Below are 27,167 nucleotides of genomic sequence, written 5' to 3'. Positions count from 1 at the left end.
TGACCAAGCTGCCATATTTGACGAGTTGGAAGTGTGAACAGGTTGCTGACTATATGCTTACTCCAGAATGCTAACATGCTCACAAAGGCAATGCTAACATAGTGATGCAAATAAGCTGTAATGTTTAACATGATCAACATATTTGCTTGCTAAAAGTATTGGACACAATTTGACCTAATGATGGAAAGAATAAAAGTTAAGGGATCACCAAAGTTATTGCATTTCATCCTGAGGGAGGATGCATGTGTGCACCAGATTTCATGGCAATCCATCGTATAGTTGTTGAAATATTCCAGTCAAAACCACAAATATGAACCTCATGATGGTACTAGTGGTAAATTGGGCAGAGCGTTTCACCGTCAAAAACTCTGAGCGATTTAAAGACGTGTTTGGGGGAGGGAGAGCACCTGCAGTCTATCAAGGATTATCCTGAACATTACGAAAAGTGACTATCTTGCATTTTTCTAAAGAATTTGATTAATACAGCCTGTTTACATACTCTCACTTATCTACACTGTTTAGTTGATAGTGATCATTAGGTGTGCTTACACTGCTTTCTTTAAGAGGGAACATAGTATGCAAGTATTAACACATTTTAACTCCATTCACATATATATTTGTTTATTCCATAAACCACAGAAAGTCTGACTTAAACAACAGGTCTGCGGAGTAAAATTGTGAAAATATTCTAAATATAGCATATACTTAAACTGATATTGATTTTTTGTAGTTGGGCCTTTTTTTAAACTAAGATATGTTTTAATGCAGCTAGTGCCCCTGTCCACAGCAGCTTCAATGTTAAGTACCTCATACAGCCCCACTTCAACGAATCAGAACGATCAACTTACTACTTCAATGCAACAAAAAGCATTTAATAAATTTGATGAAAATGAATGCAATTGAAAGCTGAATTCCTTAAGTGTAATACTGGATATACTGTAGGGAAGAGGGAAGTGTAAGAGAGCGAGGCTGTTCTTCTAGTTCATAAAAAAAAGTGCTGCACAGAAAATATATTTCTCCAGCAAGACTTCAATGACCAGTTCAGAGAAGAAAGTGACAGCACAACAGGTTGCCCAGGTAACAGATCCAATATAGGCTCTGTAAACTATTGCATCACATACATGTAATGTGAGTGTATTCTTAGATGATCAGTTGACAAGATGATGTGAAATATATGAAAAATATATAGCTTGTCTGTTTTGCAAGCCATCATCTGCCTGTGTGAGTGGCAGAAGGAAGTGATGTGCAGCTCCTTTCAGAGATACTTTCAATTAATTATAGGACAGATATTATTTATATGGAAGAGACCCAAGTGAAATCAAACCAATGTGTCGAAAATGACATCTGACAATATGCATAAAATACAACATAATGTTATATTTATATTGTAATTCTTTGTGATGGAATTAGAGCAAGGTGATAATAATGTTTCGTGAGAAAATCAAAATCGATACACAGTTAAAATCCGATGTCAGATATTTTAAGGGGAACATCGTTAAAAGATTGTTTTGTTTTTAAACCACACTATTTGTGTGCATACATGTAAACAAAGCTGCAATAATTTCACCTGAAAATGTTATGTCCATTTTTGCACTGAAGTTCTTCATAAAATCAGAAAATACAGCGGCAATTTCCTATACTATGTATTTATGAAATTACCAGAAAAGTTGCGTTATTGTGATATATGTCTTTACTGAGATGTGAAATGATCTATTTCAGGATAGACGATTTTGCAGACGAAATGTATTTGAGAGTTGTAAACCAAAAGTATATCTGAAATGTATCCAGCTTGCCATCCCACATTAAAAGAATTCAAATATGAAAATGTCCCTTATGTTAATCTAAGCTAACCAGCTGTTGGGAATTGTTTTGTATGTACAGAAATTAGTGTTATCGATCAGTGAACTCTCTGCATAACGGTAAATTAGCATGTTCCCCACAATGTCAAACTTTTTCCTGAACTTCTCTCACTTTCATTTTCACATCTATCACGTGCCACACATTGTGGGATTGCTGGTAAAAATATTTTATCTCATTGTGAGAACTAAACTGAGGGCATATTGTTTGTGTGAATTTGACACTTAAAATGTATGCACTGGCAGGCAGTAAATATAGTGCACCTTGTGGTAAATTGGGAGTGATTTTGGGCACTGCCATTCAAAAATGTGATATGTCATAATCATCCACCCATGACACTAAAGCAGAATAGCACCAACACATGAGTAAACGTTCTCTTCCCCTCCCCAACCCCACTTGTTTTATGAAGATCCCGCAGATCAGCTATGCGTCAACAGCCCCGGAGTTGAGTGATGACAGGCGCTATGACTTCTTCTCACGGGTGGTCCCTCCAGACTCATTCCAGGCTCAGGCCATGGTGGACATTATCCGAGCCCTGGGATGGACTTACGTCTCCACCATCGCCTCAGAGGGCAGCTATGGAGAGAAGGGAGTGGAGGCCTTCACACAACTCTCCAAAGAAGCAGGTAAGGAAAGATGATTAGTGATGGGCACGAAACAGAATTCTGAAAAAAAAATGCTTCTATTATTTCTTAGTCAAATCAAATTATTAATTACATTTATTTATATGGCACTTTCTATACTATTACAGTAGCACAAAGTGCCTTACAGAAAATAAAAGCAAAACAAAAAACCGAAACAAAACATGAACAAAAAAGAAACACATACAAACCCAAACCTCCCATCCCCACAAATATACACACAGAGATACACAAAGACATACACACTCACGCACACACATAAAACAGTAAAATAAGATAAAAGGTATAGAAGCTAAAAACTGAGGGAATAAAAAACAGTAGAATAAGATAAAAATAATAGAGGCTAAAAACTGAGGGAGTGAAAACAGTCAAAAGAGATAAAAGGAATAGAGGCTAAAAATAATAATAAAAACATAAGAAGCATGGTAGGAATGAGAAAGAATTAAACAGGTCAGTTAAACATGTATTTGATTTTTTTTCACCGGAGTCAGAACATTTTGCATCTGCAATTCATTGTAAAATCTGTTTTTGTGGATGAATTATTGATCTGTTTGGCAGCCATTGGTTTAGTCCCCCAGTGAGTTGTGGTGTGTTACTGAAAATGTAGACAGAGAAACAGCTTGTAGAGAGGATGGCATGTTTCAGTGATCATGGTCTGTACCTATGTCACAGTATGATGATGATTATAGCCACAACCCTGAAATTATCTAGACATTACCCTGCGGAGCTGTATGAGAGCGCAAAAATCATAATCAATTGAACCATAAATTAAACAGTCTTTACCGTGCCGTCTAGTACAAAGCCCACGTTATGTCCAGTTGAGCCCTTGTTTGAATAGAGCATTGTGTGGAGTATTCACAGCAAGCAAGTGGGCGTGTTAATTATCTATCCGTGATGCGGCTTGCCTAAAACTGGAAGAAACAAACATCCGAGGGTGAAGAAGAAGGGTCATTTAGTCAAAGACGCAAAGGAAAATATCTAACTGGAGAAATGATTAGATTCGGAAACTTCTACGGTGATGTTGAGGTTTTCTATGTAGTGAGACCCCTGGACCCACAAGCGGTCATTTGCGTGGCTCCTCCCAGAACTGTCCATAATACAATCTAAGCCATCCCAAGATGAAAATGGACCGCTCCAAATTATGTGTGACCTTTAACATAAATCATCATACAGTACAAATGATTGACCTTGTTATTTAAAGTCTTCTGAAAATATTAGAAACTAGAGTCACATCAATCAGTCACACTAACGAAGCACACGGATATCATAAAAACTGTTCTCAAGGAGTAGAAAACTTTCAACTGTGGTAGACCTTGATAAAACATTTTAATGGTCCTCCTCTCAGTCTAAAGTTTGTACAAATGTGCCCTTCTTATCACTTAAATAAACCCAAATATCATGGAGCTTTCTGTTTCACCATACTGATGTAGCTTTACCTTTCTTAGCTAACTTAACAATACTAACATATACACAATCAATGAGGCCTTTTTTCCACTGACTGATAAGCTAAAGAAGCTACCTCAACCTCTACTGTAAAGACTGGGGCCTCCCCTTGTGTGCTACCATATTGAGAGATATGCTTGTGTTAGTAATGCAATTCTCTAGAAACTTCATAAAATTGGTAAGTGTTTAGAATGCACACATGTGCATTTAGCTTGTGTGGATTGCAGGCTGTGGGAAGATTTAAGACTGTACACTGCAGCAAAGAACATGGTGCTCTTTTCAGAAGCTGCAGGTGGGAGACGAGCATCTCGAGTAGCGTGTGTGTGTGAGCACATGTTTTTGTTATCTATTGGGGACCTTTCCATGTGTGTGTGTGTGTGTTTGTGTGTGTTAGCGTGTGTGTGTGTGTGTGTGTGTATGTGTGTGTGTGTGTGTGTGTGTGTGTGTGTGTGTGTGTGTGTGTGTGTGTGTGTGTGTGTGTGTGTTTGTGTGTGTGTGTGTGTGTGTGGATGTGGGTGTGGGTGTGCGTGTGTGTGTGTATATGTTGTGGAGGAGGTTTAATAAGAACTAGTGTGCTACACAAAATGTTTCTTTGAGGTTTTGAGGTTTCTTTTATTTATTGCCATGATTTCAACTTCGATTTGTTGTTCCCAAGGTAGCATTATCAGAGATAAAAAGGGTCTGTCCCCTAGATACATGGATAGTGAGTTTACTGCGTCCTTTCACATTTTAATGTGTCAGAGTATTCCATACCTACTAACATCACTGCTTCTGTCCGTAAGGGCCAATAGGAAAAACCACCGGACATATTCAAGGAATGGCAAGAGACTTGGATGTTTATGACCAACTTATGAAATGGTTACATGGCCGCTGCATAATCCGCGTCATGTCCTACCTCCTGCACACTAAGGCACCATTAAGTGAGAGCGCTTCATACAAGGACAATCTCCTGTTGTGTGCTACGTGTGAAAGGGGAAATGTCTGAACCTCGTTAGACATCCGGAGTTGAGAAAATTGCTTATGTAACCATTTCAGCTATTTGATGCATGCACACTCAGAAAAGGAATTGTTAGGAGATGTCTGTCTCTTTAGCCAGAAGAGTGGAAAGGGAACAGTTTGGTTGATGGTCATTTGGGAGACATGAATTTTGTTTTACACTCGTGCCTTTTCTGTTTCACTCAACCTCATTTTTCGTCCCTGCTTGTGAGAGTGCAGGGCTCTGAGGATGGTAATGGTGGTCAGTCAGCCTTGTGGTCAGTCAATTCAAACCACTCTGATCTGGTTTTGCGCATGAAGCAGAAGAGTTTTAGATATTTTATAGAAAAGAAGCCTGCCTTCCCTGGTGAATGTCTGTAGGTATATCTCTGAGAAACCATATGATTAAACAGAGAGAGCTGAACCACGGAATAGGCTCGAATCAAGCTATTAGAATCAGTCTTGTTTGTCGGTCTTGTAATGTAACACTAATGGTGATTGTTTAAAGTGGCAATGATCCTTTTTCAGGTTAAACAGCTCAGTTGTTAAGTTCACATTTGGGGTTTTGAGAGGTTAGAATAAGGATGTTGAAGAGTATTCACAACAGAAATTAGCATTCAGACAAGGTGTTGTTGGTTTGCCTGTAACTGTGTTGAAAATTGTGCTCATGCTTGACTCACCTGCCACATTGATGGCATGTGATGGTACATGTGAATCAGCAGCCACTGCCGTCGCCAGGAGACACTCAGTTGCTATACAGTACAACAAGCCGGCTATCTTTGTCAAATCATGTGGTTTACAATCTGCTGCTGCAGTCTGTAGGATAAAGACATGATACACTTTCATTATAAAATACAGTGAGTTTGAAATAAAAAATAAAAAAAATGGACCATGATTGCAGCAATGTTTATAATGCTCAACAATAGCTGTATGATCTCAACTCAAATTCCTTTTCCATATTTGTGAAATAATAACTTGTTACCTGGGCTGAAAAAATCACCCTCCATGATTCATGACAGCACAAGCATGGCACTCATGATAATAGCAGCAAATGTTTTGCTGCTTCTCACTCCGACCTTCTATGGATCCCAATCTATTTCCTGTAAATCTGCAGGGAGTGATCTCTGTCTCTTCTAGTGTACAGAAACCCATAAAATGAGGAGAGCTAATGATATCCCATAGGCACTGATCAGAAGTCCAGCATGCATGAATTTTTTATCTGTGTGCATTTGTGTCCAGTGTGATCACTCGTTAAAACGTAAAGTAGCTGTTTGTGGTGGTGTAATTTGCATGGACACAGAGAGGGAGGAAGTAGCCTGTATAGGAGCAAATAAGGGAAAAGTCACAATACTTATTTTCAAAGTTTCAATTCATCTTATATCTTCTGCATATGAGTTTCTTCCTGCTGGTTTTTACAGAGACATTTCCTATTGATGTTTCTTTTTTTCTCCCATGAAAAGAACAGTAAACACACTGCTATTATTATGACTGTTGAACAGGTACACAATGAAATTCTAAGCCACTGTTGATGTCGATTCATCCTATTGCTAGTGAGCTGCACTCACTTTGCAATATTTTTTTAATATACAAATGGGAATTATTTCCTCAAAAAAAAAATGCCTGCAATACCCAGGGCACCTTATCTTTAATAAACACATTAATTATGTAATAGCATAACTGTAAATTCACAGGATTCAGTCAAAGGCACCAGAACAGACTGGAATGGATTGAATATGAAGCAAACATTTTAGCGAATATGGAAAGAGAGAATATCTGAAAAATACTGTAAGTCTGGCGAGAGTGGATGAATTAAACATTGCAAAGCTGCAGAACAACAACAATTTTTGGGTAAATGTTTTTTGCAGCATACCTTCAAGCTGATCGGGGGGACCTTGAGACATTTTTTTGTGGCTGTCCTGTTTGGTTCCAGTGAAATGTCAGATGCATTAGTAGGATTCTCGCTTCACCACTTCAAGGAGAACCGTCTAGCGAACTAATGCAATATGGCTACCCATTACCCGAAGCTGAGACTGGAGTGATGGTCAGACTGTATTGATCTCTTCTTTTTTTTTCTATTCTTCTTTTTTTCACTCCACCTTCTCTCTCCCTCTTTTACTGTTCCCGTTGTGCACCTTCATCCTGGCTCCAGGTGAAGCTGGCAGAGATTAATCTTGTTTGTATTTTTCTGTGTCTGTCTGGACTCAGGCCAGAGCGATGGAGTTCAGTTTTCCCATTTGATAAAAAAAGACTTGCATTTAAGGAAAACCTCCCACAAAGTATCACTGTGGAATTGATTTCATCAAGTTGCCAACACAATGCGTTTTAAGATCTAGTCTTGGCTGTGAGAGGGGGGAAAAAACTGCCAGCTAAGTATAGCACTCTTATTTAGCAGTAGGAGAGGAGTGGGGAGGAAGCCTGATGCATCTGCAAACACCGTAAAATAGACCACGATCCTTCTGCATGACCCTTCGTCATTGCCAAGTCCCAGACCGGCACTGTAAGGGCACACAGACGTAGAATATGAATGTCAGCCCATCTTGATGTGCTCCCACGTGTTCAGGCGGGGAGACTGGAGAGAGCGGCTCTGCCTTTTGACTGCTGAGGTGATAAATATAATTGCAGCATTATGGATCCCCTGGAGGTTTGGGTATGGAGGTGTTCAGTCGGTGGGGTGGGGGGTCGAATCCATCCAGAGCCTCTAATTTAAAAGGATTTGTATTCCCCTAATCAAAATGGCGAAGCTGGATCCCTCGCCCTGGAGTGCATTTTCAGAACCGAGGGCATTGAGAATGAATAATTGAAGCAGTTAATGCAGTGCATGACCTATGGCACTCAGACAGATAAGCGGAGAACTTCCAAGGGCCTGATGAATTTAGCCATCATGATCAGTTAGCCGTCTTTGATATATTAATCAAATGTGGAACAGAGGGTAGAGGTTCATGATGCATATAGCGTTGATATTACGTTCTAGGATCATAGTTAAATGAATAAAGTACAGCTAAAGCTATCTGTGTCACAACCTCACTTTAAATGTAAGCACAATTTTCATATTAGTAAAGTTATTGTATTGATTCCCTTTCACACATGTAGCACACAGCAGGAGATTGTTCATGTCAGATGCATTCTCACCTACTGTAAATACTCGTTTAGGAGAGGGGTGATGCCGGGTAGAGCGTGCAGGAGGCAGTACTTGATGCAGATTACACCGCGGTCACGTAGCTGGTATGAAATTTGGTCATAAACAACCAAACCTCTCACCGTTTCTTGAATTTGTCTGATGATTTGAATGTTTGCCCTTACTTTCCGACAAAACTGAATCTCGTTATCTCTCCAGACATTTTTCTTGAGGTCTTCGTGTAAAACACTCTTCTTCTTCACCCTCAGATTTTTATTTTCTTTAGGTTTCACACAAGCCACATGCTTGAAACGTCATCAAAACACCCACTCACTCACTGTTAATTCTCACACTTTAGGCTCAGTCGGACAATTACACAGATTTTGTACTAGAGAGCAGACAGGGTAAAGTCTATTTAATTTCCAGTCCCGCTGATTCTGGACATTTGTGTTCTCACATATAGATCCTCCAGGTACTGTGTAGATAATTTCAAGTTTGCAGTTCATGTGTAAAAGGGGCTTTGTTTTCTACCACATCAAAAAAGTGGTGATAGCTGTTCAGATTTGCTTAAATATATTATGAATTCATGTTGCACTGGGTGGTACACATGAAGTGTCAGAAATAGTTGCATAAGGAACGAAAAGGAAAGCTTGACCTCCTTCACCTCAACACCCTCGCATGAAGTGGGTGTGAATGTCTAATTGGGGTAGGGGGGAGGGGAATATCCACAGCTATTCAAGCGTCCAACAAGCACTTCTGATATACTGGCATCTTAAGTGCCAGCCAGGAGGCACAGAGTTACTATACAATCCTATTTCTTGGATAAGACTTTGAGAAAAACACTCTCTTCTCCCAGAGCCTGACATTTATCTGTCTCTCATCACACATCTCCAGCCAAGACAGACATGCAGCTTTTCTTTAAACCCACTGTTTGAGTCTGTCGGGGACTCTTTCAAGTCCACACGGTGACAGGTGAATGCGTTCTGACCCACGGTATGGCACTCTGGAGTAAAGATACGATACTTGCATTTCCATCAGGCCTGCCTTCCTGACTTTCTAACTGACCATCTGACTGACTGACAGATGAGGTATTCTGCAGGCATTCAATAATTTAGCCACCGCTGCACAACCACTAGTCCACAGCCTGTAGGGCAGTCTTAAGACCCCAGCATGATCAGCTCTTTGCTATCTCTCTGAAGACGGGATCTGCTCCAAATGCGTCTTATCTTCATCAGTGGCCCCTGTGGTCTCTGCATGTAGTATTGACTATTGTGACCTACAGTATAATATGTCTCTGTTCAAGACTGGTATACGGTTATAACTCTTCACACAAGCCAGCAGTTTTTTTCTTCCTTAATGGAGTTAATGCATTTTCATGAGCCTTGAGTTCACAGTGGAAAAAAAAAAAAAATGTTTTATTCCTCTCTGGAACTAATGTGTGTGATACCTACCTGCAGAGATGCAAACCCTTGAACTAAAAGGTCTCGATAAGACACCATAATCAGATATTATACAGTGCTAGAGATTCCCAAAACAGAAACCTAGAAGTGCAGTGTCAAACTGTAGGCTTTCTGGCTGAAATCAACCGAAATCTCTGTGCTGAAACCGAGCTTTAGTGTCTTCCCATGGAGACCTACAATGCTGGCTGCTCTGCATAAATGACACCAAGCACGTTCCACTTTAACAGGATACCACAAACCCTTAAGCAACAGCTAGGCCATTTGCAGGATCTCCAGTTTTATGTTTAGTCCACTTAGGGAGGATAACAGCAGCCATCCCAGAGGTCTTCTGGCACATAAAAAATGTTTTCTCGCATTGAGAAATATTCCTAACTCTGTCTGAAAAATGGATAGTTAAGAGCAGTCAGTAGTTGTCATTTTTCTATCTTCTGCCTTTAGAAATGCCACAGTAAACCGTGACTGGAGATGTGTGATCTGCCAGCTAAAAGCTGTTTATATCAAAGTAATGAGCCTGAGGAGACTGGCAATTAGAAGATGTCTTCCATTTCTGTGTCTACTCAGGGAAACTTAAACTGAAAGGTTATTGGGTAGGCTATTAAAATGCTTGAGTGGGAGAAATTTTAATTGGTTTGGGTAGAGGTTTACTGTTGACTCAGGACACAGACTGTCTCAAATATAGGACTAGAGTAGTTCTTTCATAAAGGTGTTCATATTATCTGTTTACCCAAAGTGCCTTGAAGGTTAGCTTGTTCTCCGCACCTGTAATTACCATGCCAGAGTGAAGCAAAACTCTTATTATTTTTTTATATGAAAGATATCATTTTTCCTTTCCACTTGATAATGAGCAGTTGAATATAACCCAGAAGATAAAAATATATAGCAAACAGCCAGAAGCCAATTGTGATAATATACTGTGCCAAATATGCAGCAAACGCATGGAAGCAATCAGTACCCTTCAGCCTGTACAAAACCATTAGTGGTGACCTGTCTGAGAATGATTTATTGTCAGTATTAATATCCTCTTTGTTTGTTATTGCCAGCTGTGCTATCTGATTGGTTCAGGGTCTAACAAGAGATGTTTGATAATAACTTTAAATGAAAAGTCATTGGCAAGCTGTTGGATTTTCTCAAATCCATAATATGAAACCTGTAGCTTTATGTCCCTAATGGTGTGGATTATTGGATTTGTTACAGCAGCTACATACGGATGTTTATACCTCTCACTCTGTGAAATGACTCTGGTGCTCGGTCGGAAGGCGCATTTTAAGTGTGATATTGCATGCTGCCGTGGTTTTCAGACCATTTCCAAAATGTAAATGTATACACTGTAAGAGTATCATTTAGACTCAATAGCAAACATGATAGCATCATCAAAATCTCACTATTGTGTTCAGTTGTTTTCCATTTCCATATGGAAAAAAGCAGCTATTGTGACCCCAGGCTTTTGTGTACGAGTGTGCCTACATCTGTGTGTGAAAGTGAGTGAATGGGAGAGCTCATCCCAGAGGCCTTACTATTTCTTACTCCTCTCCCATTAAAAAGGTGGAATCTGCATCGCCCAGTCTTTGAAAATTCCCCACAACCCCAAGCTGGAGGATTATGACAAAGCCATCCAACAACTGGTGGAAACGCAGCACTCGCGGGCAGTCATCATTTTTGCCAGTGAAGAAGACATACGGTGAGGAGCTTCACTCATGTTGTTCAGGCGCGTTGATGGCTTTCCATGTTGTCGTTTTTAATCTCTGAGTAGCTGTTCCTGAAGACAGGCTAGAGGCACAGATTTACCATGCATACAGGATGTCTGCTACACAAACATAGCTCCAACAACACAAACACAACCGTGCCTCGGAGGAGAGGTGGGAATACAGCTCACAACAAGGCAACACAGAGATATTGTTTCATTTACAATGCCCCATGGGAAATATTTATGTAAAGAAACATATAATCAAACATTTAGTACCTGGAAATTCAGAGTGAATGCCCGTGAAATCTAAAAGAAAAGAAGTGTGGAAGACATTAAGATTAATTATTGTAACTCCCTGTAACAAAAATAGAAGGAGTTTCTGTCCGTCTGTCTGTCTTTCTGTCCTTTGATTTTCTCAACACGCGTTCATCCAATCAACTTCACACTTGGCTGGTGGATTGCTGAGGACCCAAAGAAGAGCAGTGTCCAGTGTGAGCTCTTGAGATCTGCGGCACATATTTATTAGTGGTGCTTTTGTACACATTGTGTAGTGTATTGAGAGGCAAGCCCTATTAACTGCTACACCAGCAGGCTTGGTACAGCTCGCTCGCTACAGTACATTCAAGAACAGATGAAGAGAGACTGGAGATGTGTTAAGCATCTGCGATGTAATTTTCAGAATGAACGCTTTTGTTCCTAGAAATTGCTTATTTCCAAATAGCTAGCTGTTGGAAAAGATTAGTTTACTCTAACATTGCTGGGAGACACAACTAAGTCACGGCAGGTGTGTTGCTCAGGACCTGAGGACGTGCAGTGTCGAGTGGGAAGTTGTTTGGATAAGCGGTTCTTGAGAAAGCTGCAAGCAGCAATACTTGAGACCAAGCAATCGTCCCCGCTCCCAACAGACAAGTTTTGAACGGGCACTGCACTAGTCTCTAAATAAAACACACAAAACATATAAACATTACAAACAACAAAACGATAGTGCCTCTCCTTTCCCCTCTCAGCTGTAATGAGAAAAACTGTAGAACTATACGCTGCAAGGCTGTAATGTGCAGACAACTCCTTTAAGCTAGCTGTGCTTTTGTATAATAGATATAACATTACACACAGCCCCTTTGCTCTCTCCTAATTCACACATGGATGTCCTTGCAGGGGAGTTCTTAATGCCACCAAGAGGGCCAATCAGGTGGGTCATTTCCTATGGATTGGTTCTGACAGCTGGGGGGCCAAAAGCAGCCCCATCCACCAGCTCGAGGATGTAGCGGTGGGAGCAGTCACTATACTGCCCAAACGCTCCTCCATTGAAGGTAAGCACACACAGTGACTCACACCGCATACTTCACCACATGTTGTGTTAATGTAATGTATTGGTTTAAATTTGTTGGGTGTATTTGCCTTCTGCAGTCTTTTTTCCTAATTTTTTGTGTAGTTGCAGAAAAACAATATTTCTATGAAAACACCCGCAGTTATTGTTTTTTTGGGTCACCTGAGGGCATTGAAACAAGTTATGAACACAACATTGACATATTATCACCTTAACACAGCCAGCAGTTATGTGGAGCAACGTTACGGTAGCATTCACTTGGAGTGGTGTTTTTGACTGCCAGGCAAATGTGAGTCCAATATTATCTGTCCTTCTAGCTCTGTTTTGGGTCAAGTAAAGAAAGGAGACATACTTACAGAGCGGGGGCTGCCCGGAGGCAAACTGGCACCTCTCCAGCTTCATATTCAGTCCGTACAGGGGACGTACTGGCAACCCTCCGGTTCCCAAGCCAATTCCCTATTGCCTGTGCTATTGCCGCCCTGTAGATCAGTTGTATGTATAAAAATATAGACACGTTAACTGATGTGCATTTTGCATGTTTTTTTTCACAGCACAACAACAATCTCTATGGCTAAATCTTGCACATTTACATGTTGGATTCAAGTGCTCGTGTTAATTATTGTATATTATTCTTTCCTTTTATTTACATATATATATATATATGAGATTACTGTAGGAAAAAACTGGTCTCACAAATTTCATGAAGCTTAGTGGAAGTGCAAGTAGCATGGACAAAAGAAGAACACATTAAATTCATGTGGTGGTGGAATTTCAGAAAAATGAGTTCCGGACAGGTAAAATTCAGACTGCATAAATAATGTGAGATAGGGCATGCCTTGGCCGGAGTCTGTCCTTTCCGAGTGCCCTTTTAGTGTAGAATTGTAGTTATGACCACCTGTCAAATTTAATATTCTCTCTCCTGTTAGCAAAATATATATTTTGCTTGGTGTTGGTAGGAAAGTGGGATTTACAGAACTTCCTCATTAAAAAAAGATGCCTGCTGTAATGATGCAGGCCATGAAACCAAGACAGTGAGCTAAAAGATCCTAAAATGCTCCCTAAAACTGAGAGGAGTCAGGTGGAAATTAACCACCATTGGGTTACCACATTCAGCCCTGCCTCATCTAGTTCTACTTCAGCTGGCAATATTCTGCATTTCTCACAATGACTTTCGATAATCCCAAGTGTGACCTTGTTGTTTGCATTTGGCCGTGGGTTGTAAATGACCAGACTTAAGTTGTTTTGGACAAATTGGCTACTCTGTGTATTTTACAAGTTGCTGAAACCAATAAATGTCAACTTTAATTGTCATCACTGTTAAAAATGGAAAAATGTCCCATCTCAGTCTGCTGTGGGTATCTCTGGTCTCTGCTGTATCATTGTTGATTGTTGAGGGATGCAAAAGGACGAGTTTGAGAAAAAGCTTTAATTTAGTTTTTAATATTAAGCGCTGAAGTTTTATTGTTTTCTGTCATTAAACTCCAAAAGAAAAAACCTCCAAGTATTTTCCTTTAAAACTGTAGCTTACAGTTCACAAGAGAAAGGAGGAAAATATACTGTACAATGTAGAAATTCCCCACAGAGATAAAATATTCACACAGCGTCTATTTTAAGTTCTGTCCAGTGTCACAATCCTGATAACCACTCACCATTACAATCGAGAAAATTTGAGTTTTATGAAGCTCCCCGTAATTAGGGGAGGACTAGTCGGGACAAACGCACACTCTGGAGGCAGGGAGAATATTATTAATCCACCATGCATCATTGAGGGTCTTTTGAAAAGAAAATCTGCTGAGTCATTCGGCTATGATTAGCCATTATCACCTCTACTTTGATATGACTGGATAACAGGGGAGTGAAGACACAGACTATAAAATGTGAAATACTGATTATTCTTAAAGGAAACTTGTGAAAAAAAGGTAAAAAAATAAAAATGAAATACTGCACCATGAATCTCATAGTGAAGTTTGTCCTAGCTCAGCTCCCTGACCCACATTGGGTAGTAAAGCACAAACAAGAGGAAAAAATTCTGCATACAAGCTTTTTTTTTTTTTCCTTTGTTGCAGCAAGTTACTTCTCCTAAAGCTAATGTTTCATATAGTACAGGCACCTAATCCCTGTTGGAATGAGTAATAAACTAATACGTCATGCCTTTCATCCATTTCTATTGTAATAGATTTAATGAAAGGAAGAAAACCTGTTCAGCACCTGCAGGACCATCGCAGCCCGAGGCAACAGGCTGCGGCACCACTTACAATCTCTGCTTTATTTATTATGCATCCTGTTTTTTAATTAATGTAATTTCCTAGATGAAAGAAGTGATTAAAGATCCATGGGGCTCAAGAGGAAGAGGAACCACCGTGTTCAAATTTTGATGAAATAGTGCTTGCTGGTGTCCTTCCAACACCTAGCGGCCAGCACCACACGACCACCACCACCACCGCCACGACACTGCTGCACAAGTTTTTCTCCATTTCCTCCAGGTTTGAATTGGTTGATAATTGGTCCGGAACTGAGCCATTCTCCTCTTTCCTCTACTCCCAGGGTTTGATGAATACTTTACTGGGCTCACCCTCGAGAACAACCGCAGAAACGTGTGGTTTGCTGAGTTCTGGGAGGAAAACTTTGACTGCAGGCTCCTCAGTGCCTCAAAAAGAGAGGATACCAGCCGTAAATGCACAGGTACACCAGTTTTGGCATGAAAAAATTCTGTAATACACTAAATAGACGATACATATTTTCACCCTCCCTTGTCAGGTGTATGTGAACTTGACCTTTTGTCTGCATTAGTAGCTACAGATAGACTCTCTGGTTTTTAATTCAACCCCTCTTGTCTACGGAACAACCAGAAATTCTAACACCAGGTGTTTCTACCCAACGGGTGCAGCACAGGCAGAGTTTATTATTAGAATAATAATGCTCCACGTGTCTTAGTTATACTACAGTTACAGAGTGTCTGCCCCTGTGGCTAATGTCCTGTAACTCTTAAATCCCATATTCCCTCTCTTCCCCCTTAACCCAGTCACCTTGACAGCTCAGCAGAGTCATGCAGTGTGTACTAACTGCACAGAGCCAGAGTCCACTTTATTTAGGTTAAAAATTGCAGGTGAAATGACAGAAAGCTAAGTGAATACTGCTCATGCTTTATTATCATCTTCGTGGTGGCGTTAATGATAGTGTTGTTAACAGCCAGGCATTCACATATTACTTAAACTGTGCTTGTCAACGGTGTGACAGCCATTGCACTGAATTCATTATCTACGAGGATGATGCCTGTGATGTGGAATGCTGTATAAATCTTTCTTGCATACATGATGACGGTAATGGCAGTGTGACACAAATTACTGTTTGCCGGAGGATTTTGTTTCCTTTATAATCTCCTGTTTGACGCCTTTTATCATGCCTCAAAGACTGAAGATTCTTGTCCTCTCAGTGAGCCCCACAAACCCTCTCCAAAATTCCTGTCAATGTCTTTTATCTTTTTTCCTGGCTGTAGAGCCATCTCTGTGTTCTCTTTTTGTATACCTCAAGCCAAGCTGATATTTATGAATGTTAGATACAAAGGGGAAGCATTCAGACACTGTCCATTTAGCACCCTATGCAGAGCTCAGAAAAGCAAGAAGGTTACGTGTGGGCTGAAATGTACGTTAAGTTCTGAGGAATGCCCTGAGATGTCAAGACATATTCCTTTTCTTTCAGCCTCCTACATTTTTAGATGTTTTCTATTAACATCCTCTGCCCTCCACTGAGCTCTCTGTGAGAGCTATGAGCAGCTATCACTGAGGAGAAAATGGTCTATTAGAGTTATTTCCTCGATGGTGTATTTTTGTTAACTGGAAGCTTGAACATTAAAATTATGATGCTAATGAGGATGATAATGATGATGATTATTATTATTATTATTATTAAAAGTTATAGTAGTATTTTTGTTGTTATGCAGTTGAAATACGACTTCCATCTACCAGCAGAGTAAAAGCTAATTCAGTTTGTAACAAAAACAGAAATCCAGCAGAGGTTGCACATTACGTATTCAAGCAGAGTAGCAGCGGCATGAGGCAAAACCTTCACAGCAGCCCATAGTGAAAGGGCAGAGCACTGGGAGGAGGATGTAAAAGAGCAGGAAGCCACTGTAGAAGAGTATGTTACTAAAGTTCATGGTGATCTTCATCACCTTGCATACAGGACAAGTGAGGTCTGTTCTTAGCAGCATATTACCTTGTAATACAGCGCAGTAATTCAATCTGAGCCTCCTGTATTTGTCACAAACGCTTTGCCTCCCAGCTCAGCTTGATATTTTTCACTTGGGAATTAAATGTGTCTTCTTATTTGCTATGCCACATTGTCCCTTTAGGTGTAATTCCTACAAAATCACAATTGAAGTCACTGGTAGAAAATGTTAAATGAGGGAATAAAAATGAAGCTGTAGATGATGGGGAGTGCTAGGAGGATATAATGCCTAATGGCTCATGGTGCATTTGACTGTAAGTCCTCCTCCTTTCTTTTCTTCCCTCAGGAAAAGAACGCATTGGGAGCGACTCCAAGTACGAGCAGGAAGGGAAGGTGCAGTTTGTGATTGATGCGGTGTACGCCATGGCCCACGCTCTCCACAACATGCATAGGGACTTATGTCCTGATCATCCTGGCGTCTGTCCACGAATGGAGACTGCTGAGGGAAAGACTCTGCTCAAGTACATACGAAACACCAGCTTCAACGGTGAGTGAAGATGCTTACACAATGTGTAGATAAGAAATGTTAAAATGTTGTAACTTTTTGCAGAGTTTTGGATGACCTTTTTAATAGAATAAACTGTAGATTAGAATAATAAGCTTGACTAAAACAATGTATGCACAGTGATGAATTTCTGGAAGAACCACCTATAAACATAATGAGGTGAAACAAGTTAGTTAACCAATTGGTTTAAATGTGCCTACTGACCCTACGTTAGTTAAAGAAATAGTTCAACATTCTGGGAAATATGCACATTTGTTTTCTTGCTGAGAGTAAGATAAGGAGATGGATACCACTCTCATCTCATGTCTGTACGCTAAATATAAATCTACAGTCAGCAGCTGGTTAGCTTAGCTTAGCACAAAGACTGGAAACAGGGAGAAACACGTAGCCTGACTCACCTGTAGCTTACTAATTAACACGTTATATCTCGTTTGTGTAATCTGTACAGAAAACAAAGTGTTGAACATGGATCCCACAGGTCCTTGATATCCTTGAAAGTTTGTCAATTTGAGGGGAAAAAAACAAGGCCCAAAAATATTTGGAAAATAGATGTTGTTCATTAAAAGTGCTTGATATTTGTTCTACTTAAAGGTTGAATATGGAGAATGAGCAGTGATGAATCATACAGCGTAACAACTAATTTCGACTACTGGATTTATTTTACAACAGTATTTAACGTTAGCCAAGCTTCAACTGGAAGTCTTTCTTTGAGTGGTGTGTAATAGATAGTTAGCTCTCGACTCGAAATGATTCCTTAAGTCTGTAGCCTAACAACAGACAACCCTGGCAACCTGCCTTCCGGACCGCTATTGGCTGGTACAATGTAAATAGAACGTGACAGAAAGTAATTGCCAAATTTTTTTTTTTTTAAATATAATTCAGACTAAGTATATATTTTTTTAATGGAAAAGCAATACTTTCATTCTATACCCCTCAAAACGCCCCGTGGGTGTATTATTATTTATTTTTTTTAAATATAGCTTTTAATGGAGATTCTACATATTCAACCTTTAATGTTAGTAAATAGGCTTCCATCCCTATCACTCATCATACGCTGTACAGTATAGTGTTTTGCTGTGCAGTGTTCATACATAACCTGACTCGTCAGATGGTTTGTTACACAGAATCATCTGAGACGGCATCATTGGAAACTGAGTGGGAAAGGGCAGGCAGTTAAAAAACATACTTGGCAGGTTATAGGATAAACCATCTGACTGGCAAACTCTCGCCAAAGTCAATCAGGAGAAGAGAGAAAACAACTTCTCCCTCGAGGAAAGCCTTCGGTGTTGTTCTCTTCTCTCAATGAACACTGTTGGTGTTGCTTTGAATGAGCGGTCGTTATCTTGAGAAAACAAGTTGTGGTTTTATTTATTTCTTAGCTGGGGGGTTGCCAGGCTAGACGCATTGATGTAGTTTGGGGCAAAACCCCCCACAAATTGGCAAATTGTTTTGTATCATTCTTTTTTTCAGTACAGATTAACAAACAAGCTATAATATGTTAATTAATGAACATATTGTAACTGGTTGTCAGATTTTTTTAAATCCTTGGACAGAGACTGACTAGCTTTCCCCCCCCGTTTCTCATCTTTATTCTAAGCAAACTAACTAACTAACTGTCTCCTGGCACCATGCTAATTATTTATTCTACAGACATCTCATCTAACTCACGCCAAGAAAGCAAATATGCATACTCCCCAAAATATTGAACAAATGTAATCAAATTTGCATATTTTAGCAAGCTAATCATAGCACCTTAATGTCGGTGTTAAGCTCAAAATATTGAGTCCATCATCAATCTTCTCATCTAATAAGAAAGCTAATATGTGTATTTAACAAAATGTATAACTATTCATTAACTACTACTTTATCCTCCAAGTATTTACTCAGAACTGCTGTGTCCACACCTATCTGAAGTGTAGATTTAAAAAGCAATTTAGAGAAACTAAATAAGGAACATAAGAGCCAGACAGAGTCATCTCCGTTCAGACTATATCAAGTAGGTAAATGAGTAAAAAGTCAATATGTCCACCTCTGTTTTATGCACCACATCCAGTTGCTTGTGGGCTGGCTACAGTTTAAATTTACATGAAATTGTTAGCTGAAAGCACCACAACATTTTCTGGATCCGTGCGATATTTTGAGCCAATATGATATATTATCTGCCAGTACTTGAACCTCTGCATTATTCAGCCCTGTGCACAAAGTGATGGAGGAAGATACTTAACAATTAATGGCAAATAGCTATTAATGACAACTGCTCTGAACTGCAGAAATGAGTGGAGGAGGAGAGCCATACGGGAGATGCGTTTAAAACAAGACAAACCTTTGTCATTACAAATTCACTGGCATGTATGTCAGCCAGTGATCATTAGAGGCTCTACTGAACTACATTGTGTCTTCACAAAATGTTCTAGAAAAGATTCAGCAGTAAGGAATCAGCGTAATCTTCTCACAAAAGTGCCCTACTTTAAGAGCTGGACTGAGCTCATTGTGTCTCTTTTTTAAGTATTAAACACTCCAGTATAATGTTTTATATGTAGGATTTGATATGTGGGAAAAAAATGTACTTTACTGGCATAGACATATTGTACTAATAATTCGCTAAAGGTCCTGGTGCTTCATTTCATTCTTTATTCAATTTCCAACATGAAATAATAATGTACAGAATCCATGAGTGAAAAGGAGCAGAGAGAAGAAAAGTCTTGTTTCTTTGCCCGGTTAAACGAATAAATGATCATAAAAAAAAGATAATCTTCTAATACTTTTGAATACCTTTTGCTAAAACATACGAATGCTTTTATAATATTTCTTTTAAATTTTTCATTAAATACATTTAGTATAAAAACAACTGCAGAATGCAAAACAGATCAAATCATGTTTTTCTTGGACCTGCAGCACATCTCTCATACTTGTGAAATGTGAACACTGACATCTCTAGCCTTATAATAAGACTAAATTTCCATTTAATGTTGCGTTATTATTCTGTCAGGTTAGCTGTCAGTTTTGAAGATGGGGTTGTTTTGTTTTATTTTGTTTTGTTTTGTCCTAAATAATCTGAAGCGTGACATATCCATCCCCAGAAGTTTTTTTCTCAAAGATCTGAGACATTTGCAGTCGGAAATGTATCTAATGTGTCTTTTTATTCAGTCTCTTTTTTCATGGATATAGCTATTCCTCTGGCTCTGCCACAGAAAGACGACTTCCTTATTAGTAATCCTGCCGACAAAGCTCTGTTTGCCTCGATTGTTTTCCAACCAACAACACAGACCTATTTGTATCACTGAAAAAAATGGAAGATGCAGTCTGGTACCAGCCTGACACTTCTATCAGCCTTACTTCTTCCATAATACAGGCTAGCGATCTATATTTTTATTACTGTCAACACTTTTTTACTTCCTTACACTGTCTGTGGCAGCCCCAAGCCCATTTATTCCTAGTGGAGAGGGTCTGTAAGAGGTCATAATTGTAGTTAACAATTTTAATAAAGATTTTTAAAATGTAATTTTCTAAAATGGGCACTGTAGTTTAAAGAAAAATTACTCAAACAGGACTAAATAGTGCGTCTGTTTGGGACTTTTTTCCACTGCGGATTAATAAGTATTTGCTGCGTTAGTGAGTATTTCCAGAAGCAGGATGGTATGTGTGGGAATAATTTGAAATAAACAAGAGTGGCCATGTTTATCACAATAAGGGAGCATATCACCCAGTGCACTAATGTGATTTCTTTATGAGTTTTTAATTGTTTTTGGACAACGATAGAAGTCTGTGGCATAGAGGAATAAGCTGCATCAGGCAGTCTACACAGGCAATACTAAGCACATTACATGATTAATTAGTTTGTTCAGATTATATATAATACAGGTATATAATAAAGTTCCTATGCACATTTTGTATTTTGTTGATCAGTGTAAGAAACACATCGATCATGTATTTTTTTAGAATTACTCATATGCAAAAACATGCAAGAACAAACTTCTGTCAGTGAGCAAAGGGTGAAGAGCTGCCTGTCTTTCTTTAACACCGTCGCTATGGCAGCGGTGCAGAGTTCCAGCAGGCGAAATGCCTTCAGATTTTAAGGCAGAACTAAAGGAACCCAATATATGCAATTGCCTGTGCACTGCTGAAATTTTAAGGAGACCTTAACTACTGCAGATTCATGCATGGGATCGAGAAACTGCTCTCCAATCTCAGTAACCATCTGGGGCCGTGCTGACTTTTTTTGGAGGATTTTCAGCTTCCATTAAAAACATTTACCTCAGTATGGAACTGACAAAAAAGAAGCTTATTTCACCTGAGCCAAAAATAAGATCACTACCTTCTCCTCCTCCTCTTCTACTTCCTGTCATGCTTTTATATTCTCAAACCTTTTTACTGGCAAGCAGGGGTTGTTCTATTGTTGCTCCCATCAGGCATATCTCACTGCCCCTTATTGCATTTAAAGACTGGAACCACGCACATTATCCTGTGTATGTGCCACTACTAATGTATGTTTGAAAGCGAAGGAGTGTAAGCCTCCTTTGTTGATCTCCCCACTGCGCCGGAGTCACAGAGCTGAAGAGTGAGAGGTAGGAGAAAAAAAAGGAGAGAATAATGATGCGAGAGAAACACAGCAGTGGATCCCCAGTCCACCCACACTGCATGGCACAGCGGCAGTGCACTTTTGTCATGTCTTAGTTCAGAGCCACATGCAAATGCATAAATCTTTCATCTTAGACAGCGTTCCCACTAAGGAGCCTACATAGACCATTTTGCTCCCTTGGAAATATCAGGCAATAGAAAACAGAGTGGAATTCCTAATGCCTTTTTGTCTGCACACACAGAGATACCACTTAATTATTTGCTCTAAAGCTGAAGAGCGCCAAGTGCCCAATCACTAATGTCACTTACTGAATGACTTTGTGTGTTTGTTTGCATGCTGCATGTTTTCGCTGGGGTGGAGAGAAAGAATGGTACCCCTGTCATAGCGTTTGCTCGCAAGAGTCAATACCTTGTCAACATCTTTATTCACTGTGTCAACGAGTCGACAGTCTGTTTGGTGGAAGCAGAAATGACAGGACGTTGACTGCCACCCATCGAGGTTTAGGTTTGGTTTTCACATTGAGAGAGTTTTCACTCTGGGATTCACAAGAACACTTGAATTAATTCTGAACCCCCCCGTCCTGCTTCATTTTCTGTGCCGACCCATGGGTACCTATAAATTAGTGTTCGGCTTTTACACACAAAGACCGATGGGTCAGATGGCTCCACTGGTGCCGTTTCTGCATTGTTAATGTGGAATATATGTGCTGTCACTTTGCATAACAGCAGATAGTGAGGGGTTTATGGCTGTACATCAACATGGGAATGGACACTTAAAGTTTTATAAACTGACATTTGTAATGCACAGTGGTGTTACAAAGTCAAAGAGGAACATTTATGTGCTTGTCCACAGTATTTTATTAAAATGGCCCCATATTCAGTCGCTTCAAATGGGCTTTCTCTCTTGCTACCTCTGCCTCTCTTGTTTTACAAGAGTCCTTTCGTCCTGAAACTTTTGTAGAATGTTCAATGACAAATGTCCTTGGAGAAGGCTGGAGGGAGATGAAATTCCCTTCTGGCTGAACACTACGGTAAAAGGTGCAGTGGCCTTCCATCCAAAAGCCATGAGCTCTGTTCTAGATACAAAAGACAACATGTTCCCAAAACACATGCTCCGGGTCCTTTTTTTTAATAGCCAGAGCTATTAAAATACTTAATACCCATGCCAATTGTCAACACACTGTCCCTGTCCCATTTCAAAAATGGTGCCTCCACTTGTGCCTAAGAGCTACTATATACAGTGCCAAGGTGAAAAGACTTGTAAAATGTGTTCATTCTCTCTCAGCATTGTGGGATGGTAAAAATGAGCTCATCAACAATGCAGCACCTCATGTATAAAATAAAGTACAACCGTTTTTTTCCCATTAATGCCATTCAAAGTTTACTGCTGCAGTGTTGCTCTCATGTTGACTGACATCTGCATTAACACACCATCTTGCACACATACTTATAATTGACTGACATACATTCATACATTAGACGTAGACGACACGGACAGGCTTGAGAGCTCGCACAAATACTCATTTAAAAAACTCATTTTCCTCATGCGCTCTGTTTCAGGTGTCCGCAGTCCTCTCTGAGCTAATTAGTGAAATCTTCAGGGCTCTGCTTGAGACAGGCTGCTGCACACTGAGAGCAGATGGGGACCGTATGATGCCTTGGCTGACCTGTTTATCCTCCCTATATCTCCTGTTGTTGTCCACTGTGTGATTGAAATGCATAACTTTTAACCTGAGGAGGTGTGCGTTCACTTGAATTTCTGATATGAGCGCACAGCTGAGAGTTAATATATATAAGCAGGTTTCCAATATGAAAATATATTCCTCCAGAGGCCACTGTGCGTCCGTGATGATGCATAGGAAGAAGGCGAGAAAGTGCTATATTGGTCAGTAGGGAGCTTGCTTCCCTGTTCGTGATTATCATAAAGGTTGAAGATATAGGTCATTGTGTTTGGAGGTTTTAACTGTGTCGTTACTCTGTGGTTCTTTGTGTGGTCCGTTGGCCACCGCGCAGGGTTAAAAGTTCATGTTTCAGAAGAGGTGCTGTACCCTGTCACACCAGCATCTAACACTTTTCTTTCCTGCCGTCCTTTTACTGTATTTTTTTTTCTCTTTCTCTCGCTCTGTACAGGCAGTGCTGGCACCTCTGTTGTGTTTAACAAGAATGGGGATGCTCCAGGACGCTATGACCTGTTCCAGTTCCAGATGACCAACTCCTCCACCCCAGAATATAAAGTGGTAGGACAGTGGGTGGAGAACCTCCAGCTCAGGGTATGATGATTTACTGATACCGGAAAAGCAGACGACAATGTCAAAATGTTGTTTTTTAAATGCTTGTGTTTAAACAGGATGTCTGGGCTAAGCGATTGGAGAGATTTGAAAGCGTGAAGACTTTCCGTGTTTTCGGAAAATTTAAATCTCTCAGATGACAAGGGGGTGCACATTTATTTGCATCTCAAATACGGAGAGAGCTCAGGTGCAGACACGTTTTACTTTCAGTCTAATTGGTGTATTTTGAATCTGTTTGTGCAATTTAGCAAGAAAAAAAAAGGTGTTACTCTCTACCCAGAAGATAATGTTCAGAATTCTTCAGGTGTAATATTTTTCTCCAACAATGAATAGAAAAACAAGTTCACACATTTCAGCTAATGTGCTGCTTACTAATGTGTGACAAATGTTAAATATATTCAAACTCCAACTGAAAATTACTTTCAAAATTGATTTAAAGGTCCCATATTATGCTAATTTTCAGGTTTGTTCTTGTATTTTGGGTTTCTACTTGTACATATTTACACGTTTTAATGTTAAAAGAAACAGTTTCAGCGCATGTCTTTTTAAGCCCCCCTCCCAAAAAAGCCAAGTCTGCTCTGATTGGTGTTTTGGGTCTTTGGGTCAAATCGTGCTGTGGGCATTTCTCTGTGGATTGAGCATTTTGATACTGCTTTAAAATTAAAAAAACAAAACAATATAAGACCTTTAATTGAACAATTTTATATACAAAATTGAAACATGGGTTTTATCAAATTTATGAAAAGGGCTGCTTTTATAAGAGGACAAACACATGCAATTAAAAAGACACATTATTTAAAACTCTGTGTGTGAAGGGTGATACAATGCTATAATTTTAGTCTGTCAAGATTATATGCTGTTAAAAGGGGGTTTGATATGTTTCCACCTGTAAAAGTATGTCATGGCAGAACTAAAACACCAGTGAGGGCTTCACTTGAGAATTCAACAAGAAAATAACAGAAACATTCAAAGAAATAAGTAGAACTATAACAGACAATTAACGAGGGACATTATTCCATTGTCAGAGATCGCTCTTCTCCCACTGCATAGGTTTGGATGACTGGGGGTGAAGGAGTGGGAGGAAGAGAACTACATGTTTTTAACCCAAGTGTCAACCCATATATGTTCAGCAGAGAGCTGCTGAGGATGTTTGATGTTGTTGGAAGCTGACACCTAAATAAACACCTCCCATGTTGCTGCTGTTGCTCGGTAGCTTTTCCTGCAGGTTTTACTGGTCATGATGAAACTCTAAATCTATGATCGGATTTTATCAGATGACATTTAATGTAGACCCAAAAGAGCAAGATACATCATAAGAAAGCTCTGGGTACTGTTCAGCTAATATATTTGAATAGGAAAAATGTAATCTATTTTAAAAATTTGGTGGCATATGGAAAAGAACCAATGGGATAACAATGTGGATTTGACGTTTTTAATTTCATGGGAGTTTTAAATAACTAAAAATACTGTCTAATATCAGGATAGGTGCAGAGCACGAGACAGCTGCCCTGATGCTTTTATAGGTGCAAGGTGTTGGTTTGTAGCTACCATGATAGATCTCACTGTCACAACACAAGAATGGGCTTGGGTGATTCATGTGGACAATAAAGAAACTGATGAGTTTTATTTTATTTCAAGGCAAACGTGGTTTGAAATTGCCATTGCTGTATGATAGGATGAAACCTTAGCTGAACATTTCGAGGTATTTCTATGTAAGTCAGATTACACAAAAACATGACATTTACATACAGATGAGTTAGCATTTGCATAATGGCTCTCTGGTTCACAAGAATTAAACTCAGCCGAATGGACTGCACGGCACAGGTGGAACAACGGAGGAGATTTGTGCTGCATTCTGTTTTAGTGTGATTACAAACCAAATGCTGTTACAATGCAATTATTTTCCAATGCAATAGCTATCACTTTAACAGAGGAGAGGATAAACTTAAGAGGAAAGTTTAATTACAAAAAGAAACATTGTCTTTGGACTATGAAGAGTATGTGTATTTCAATTTGTGGAATGGTTTGGATATTAAACTTCAGCAAAGTCTAAATATAAATCAACTTAAGAAGATATACAAAAAAGTAATTTAAAGAAGTATAGATAGGAAGGAAGGGTTGGTAGGATGAATGTGCGGTAATTGTTTTAGTTATCTCTGATTGACACAGGGTAGATGTTGGGTGGTACGTAATGGCATTGGGATAGTTGTTTGTGAGTCAACCATTTCACAGTCGTAATCAGAAACATTCTAAATGTGTCCTAGTTTATTTCCTGTTGCAGTGCAAGGAAACTCTAAAAGTAGGAACGGTCATTACTCATTAGATGTTGCTCTGGTGCCAGTTCTGTTGAAGTTAATGGGGCAAGCATGGCAAGTCCCACTATAACCCCTCATATCTGTGCTGTTTGACCCTTGATTTAAAAATGCTTCCACAAAATAAAACACATTGAGAGATGTTGACTGATTTTTTAATCTATATGGGTACATTTGTTTTTCTTGTTGTCGGTCTCCAAATAGCAGCAGCTGCTTATAGCTCAGCTCAAGCTCCCGTTTGGTCCAAGATGGCTGCTACATCCTGATACATGACCAAACAGAGCAGGTCTGACCTCGATAGAGCTGACTAATGTTAGGCCTCCTGAATGTTATTAAATATAATATGTGATGGTTGTTTAGATATTGACGAAATATGATGCTTTATTATAATCAAGTACATGTAGAATCCTACCGCTTGGCACAAATTACATCACGACCGTTCCTTCTTTAATAATTTCCTTGTTGCGGTGTATGTGACTGACCACAACTGACAGGAAGTTAACAAGGACCTAGGCTGTTGCCTAGCAATGGAATTCCATTGAAAAGGTCTATAGTCAGTAGTGTATGCTTCTTCCTACTCTTTTTTGGAGTAATAGCTATTTTTTTTTTTATGATCATGTGTATGTTAAGAGTTGGCTATGTGTTTACTGTTCATTTCATTTTATTTATTTCATTTATTATTATTTTTAATTATGTTAAAAATTAAATGAATCCAAAGGTATTCAGTAACATTTAAGGAACAATCCAATTATTAT

General features: G+C 39.4%; 1 protein-coding gene across 1 annotated transcript in view; it reads left to right on the top strand.

The window, feature by feature from the left end:
* The window catches only part of grm7 (glutamate metabotropic receptor 7), a 67,784-nt gene that overhangs the window by 23,490 nt on the left and 17,127 nt on the right, over positions 1-27,167 (top strand). The window contains exons 2-7 of the mRNA XM_083919821.1: positions 2,267-2,483; positions 11,034-11,169; positions 12,331-12,485; positions 15,047-15,184; positions 17,016-17,216; positions 23,943-24,082. Of these exons, the coding sequence (XP_083775947.1) occupies positions 2,267-2,483; positions 11,034-11,169; positions 12,331-12,485; positions 15,047-15,184; positions 17,016-17,216; positions 23,943-24,082 (987 nt within the window). The remainder of the gene's footprint in view (positions 1-2,266; positions 2,484-11,033; positions 11,170-12,330; positions 12,486-15,046; positions 15,185-17,015; positions 17,217-23,942; positions 24,083-27,167) is intronic.

This window comes from Echiichthys vipera (genome assembly GCF_963691815.1).
Source record: "Echiichthys vipera genome assembly, chromosome: 9".
In the NCBI taxonomy this organism is placed as follows: domain Eukaryota; kingdom Metazoa; phylum Chordata; class Actinopteri; order Perciformes; family Trachinidae; genus Echiichthys; species Echiichthys vipera.
This window is presented reverse-complemented; position numbering and strand designations above follow the sequence as displayed.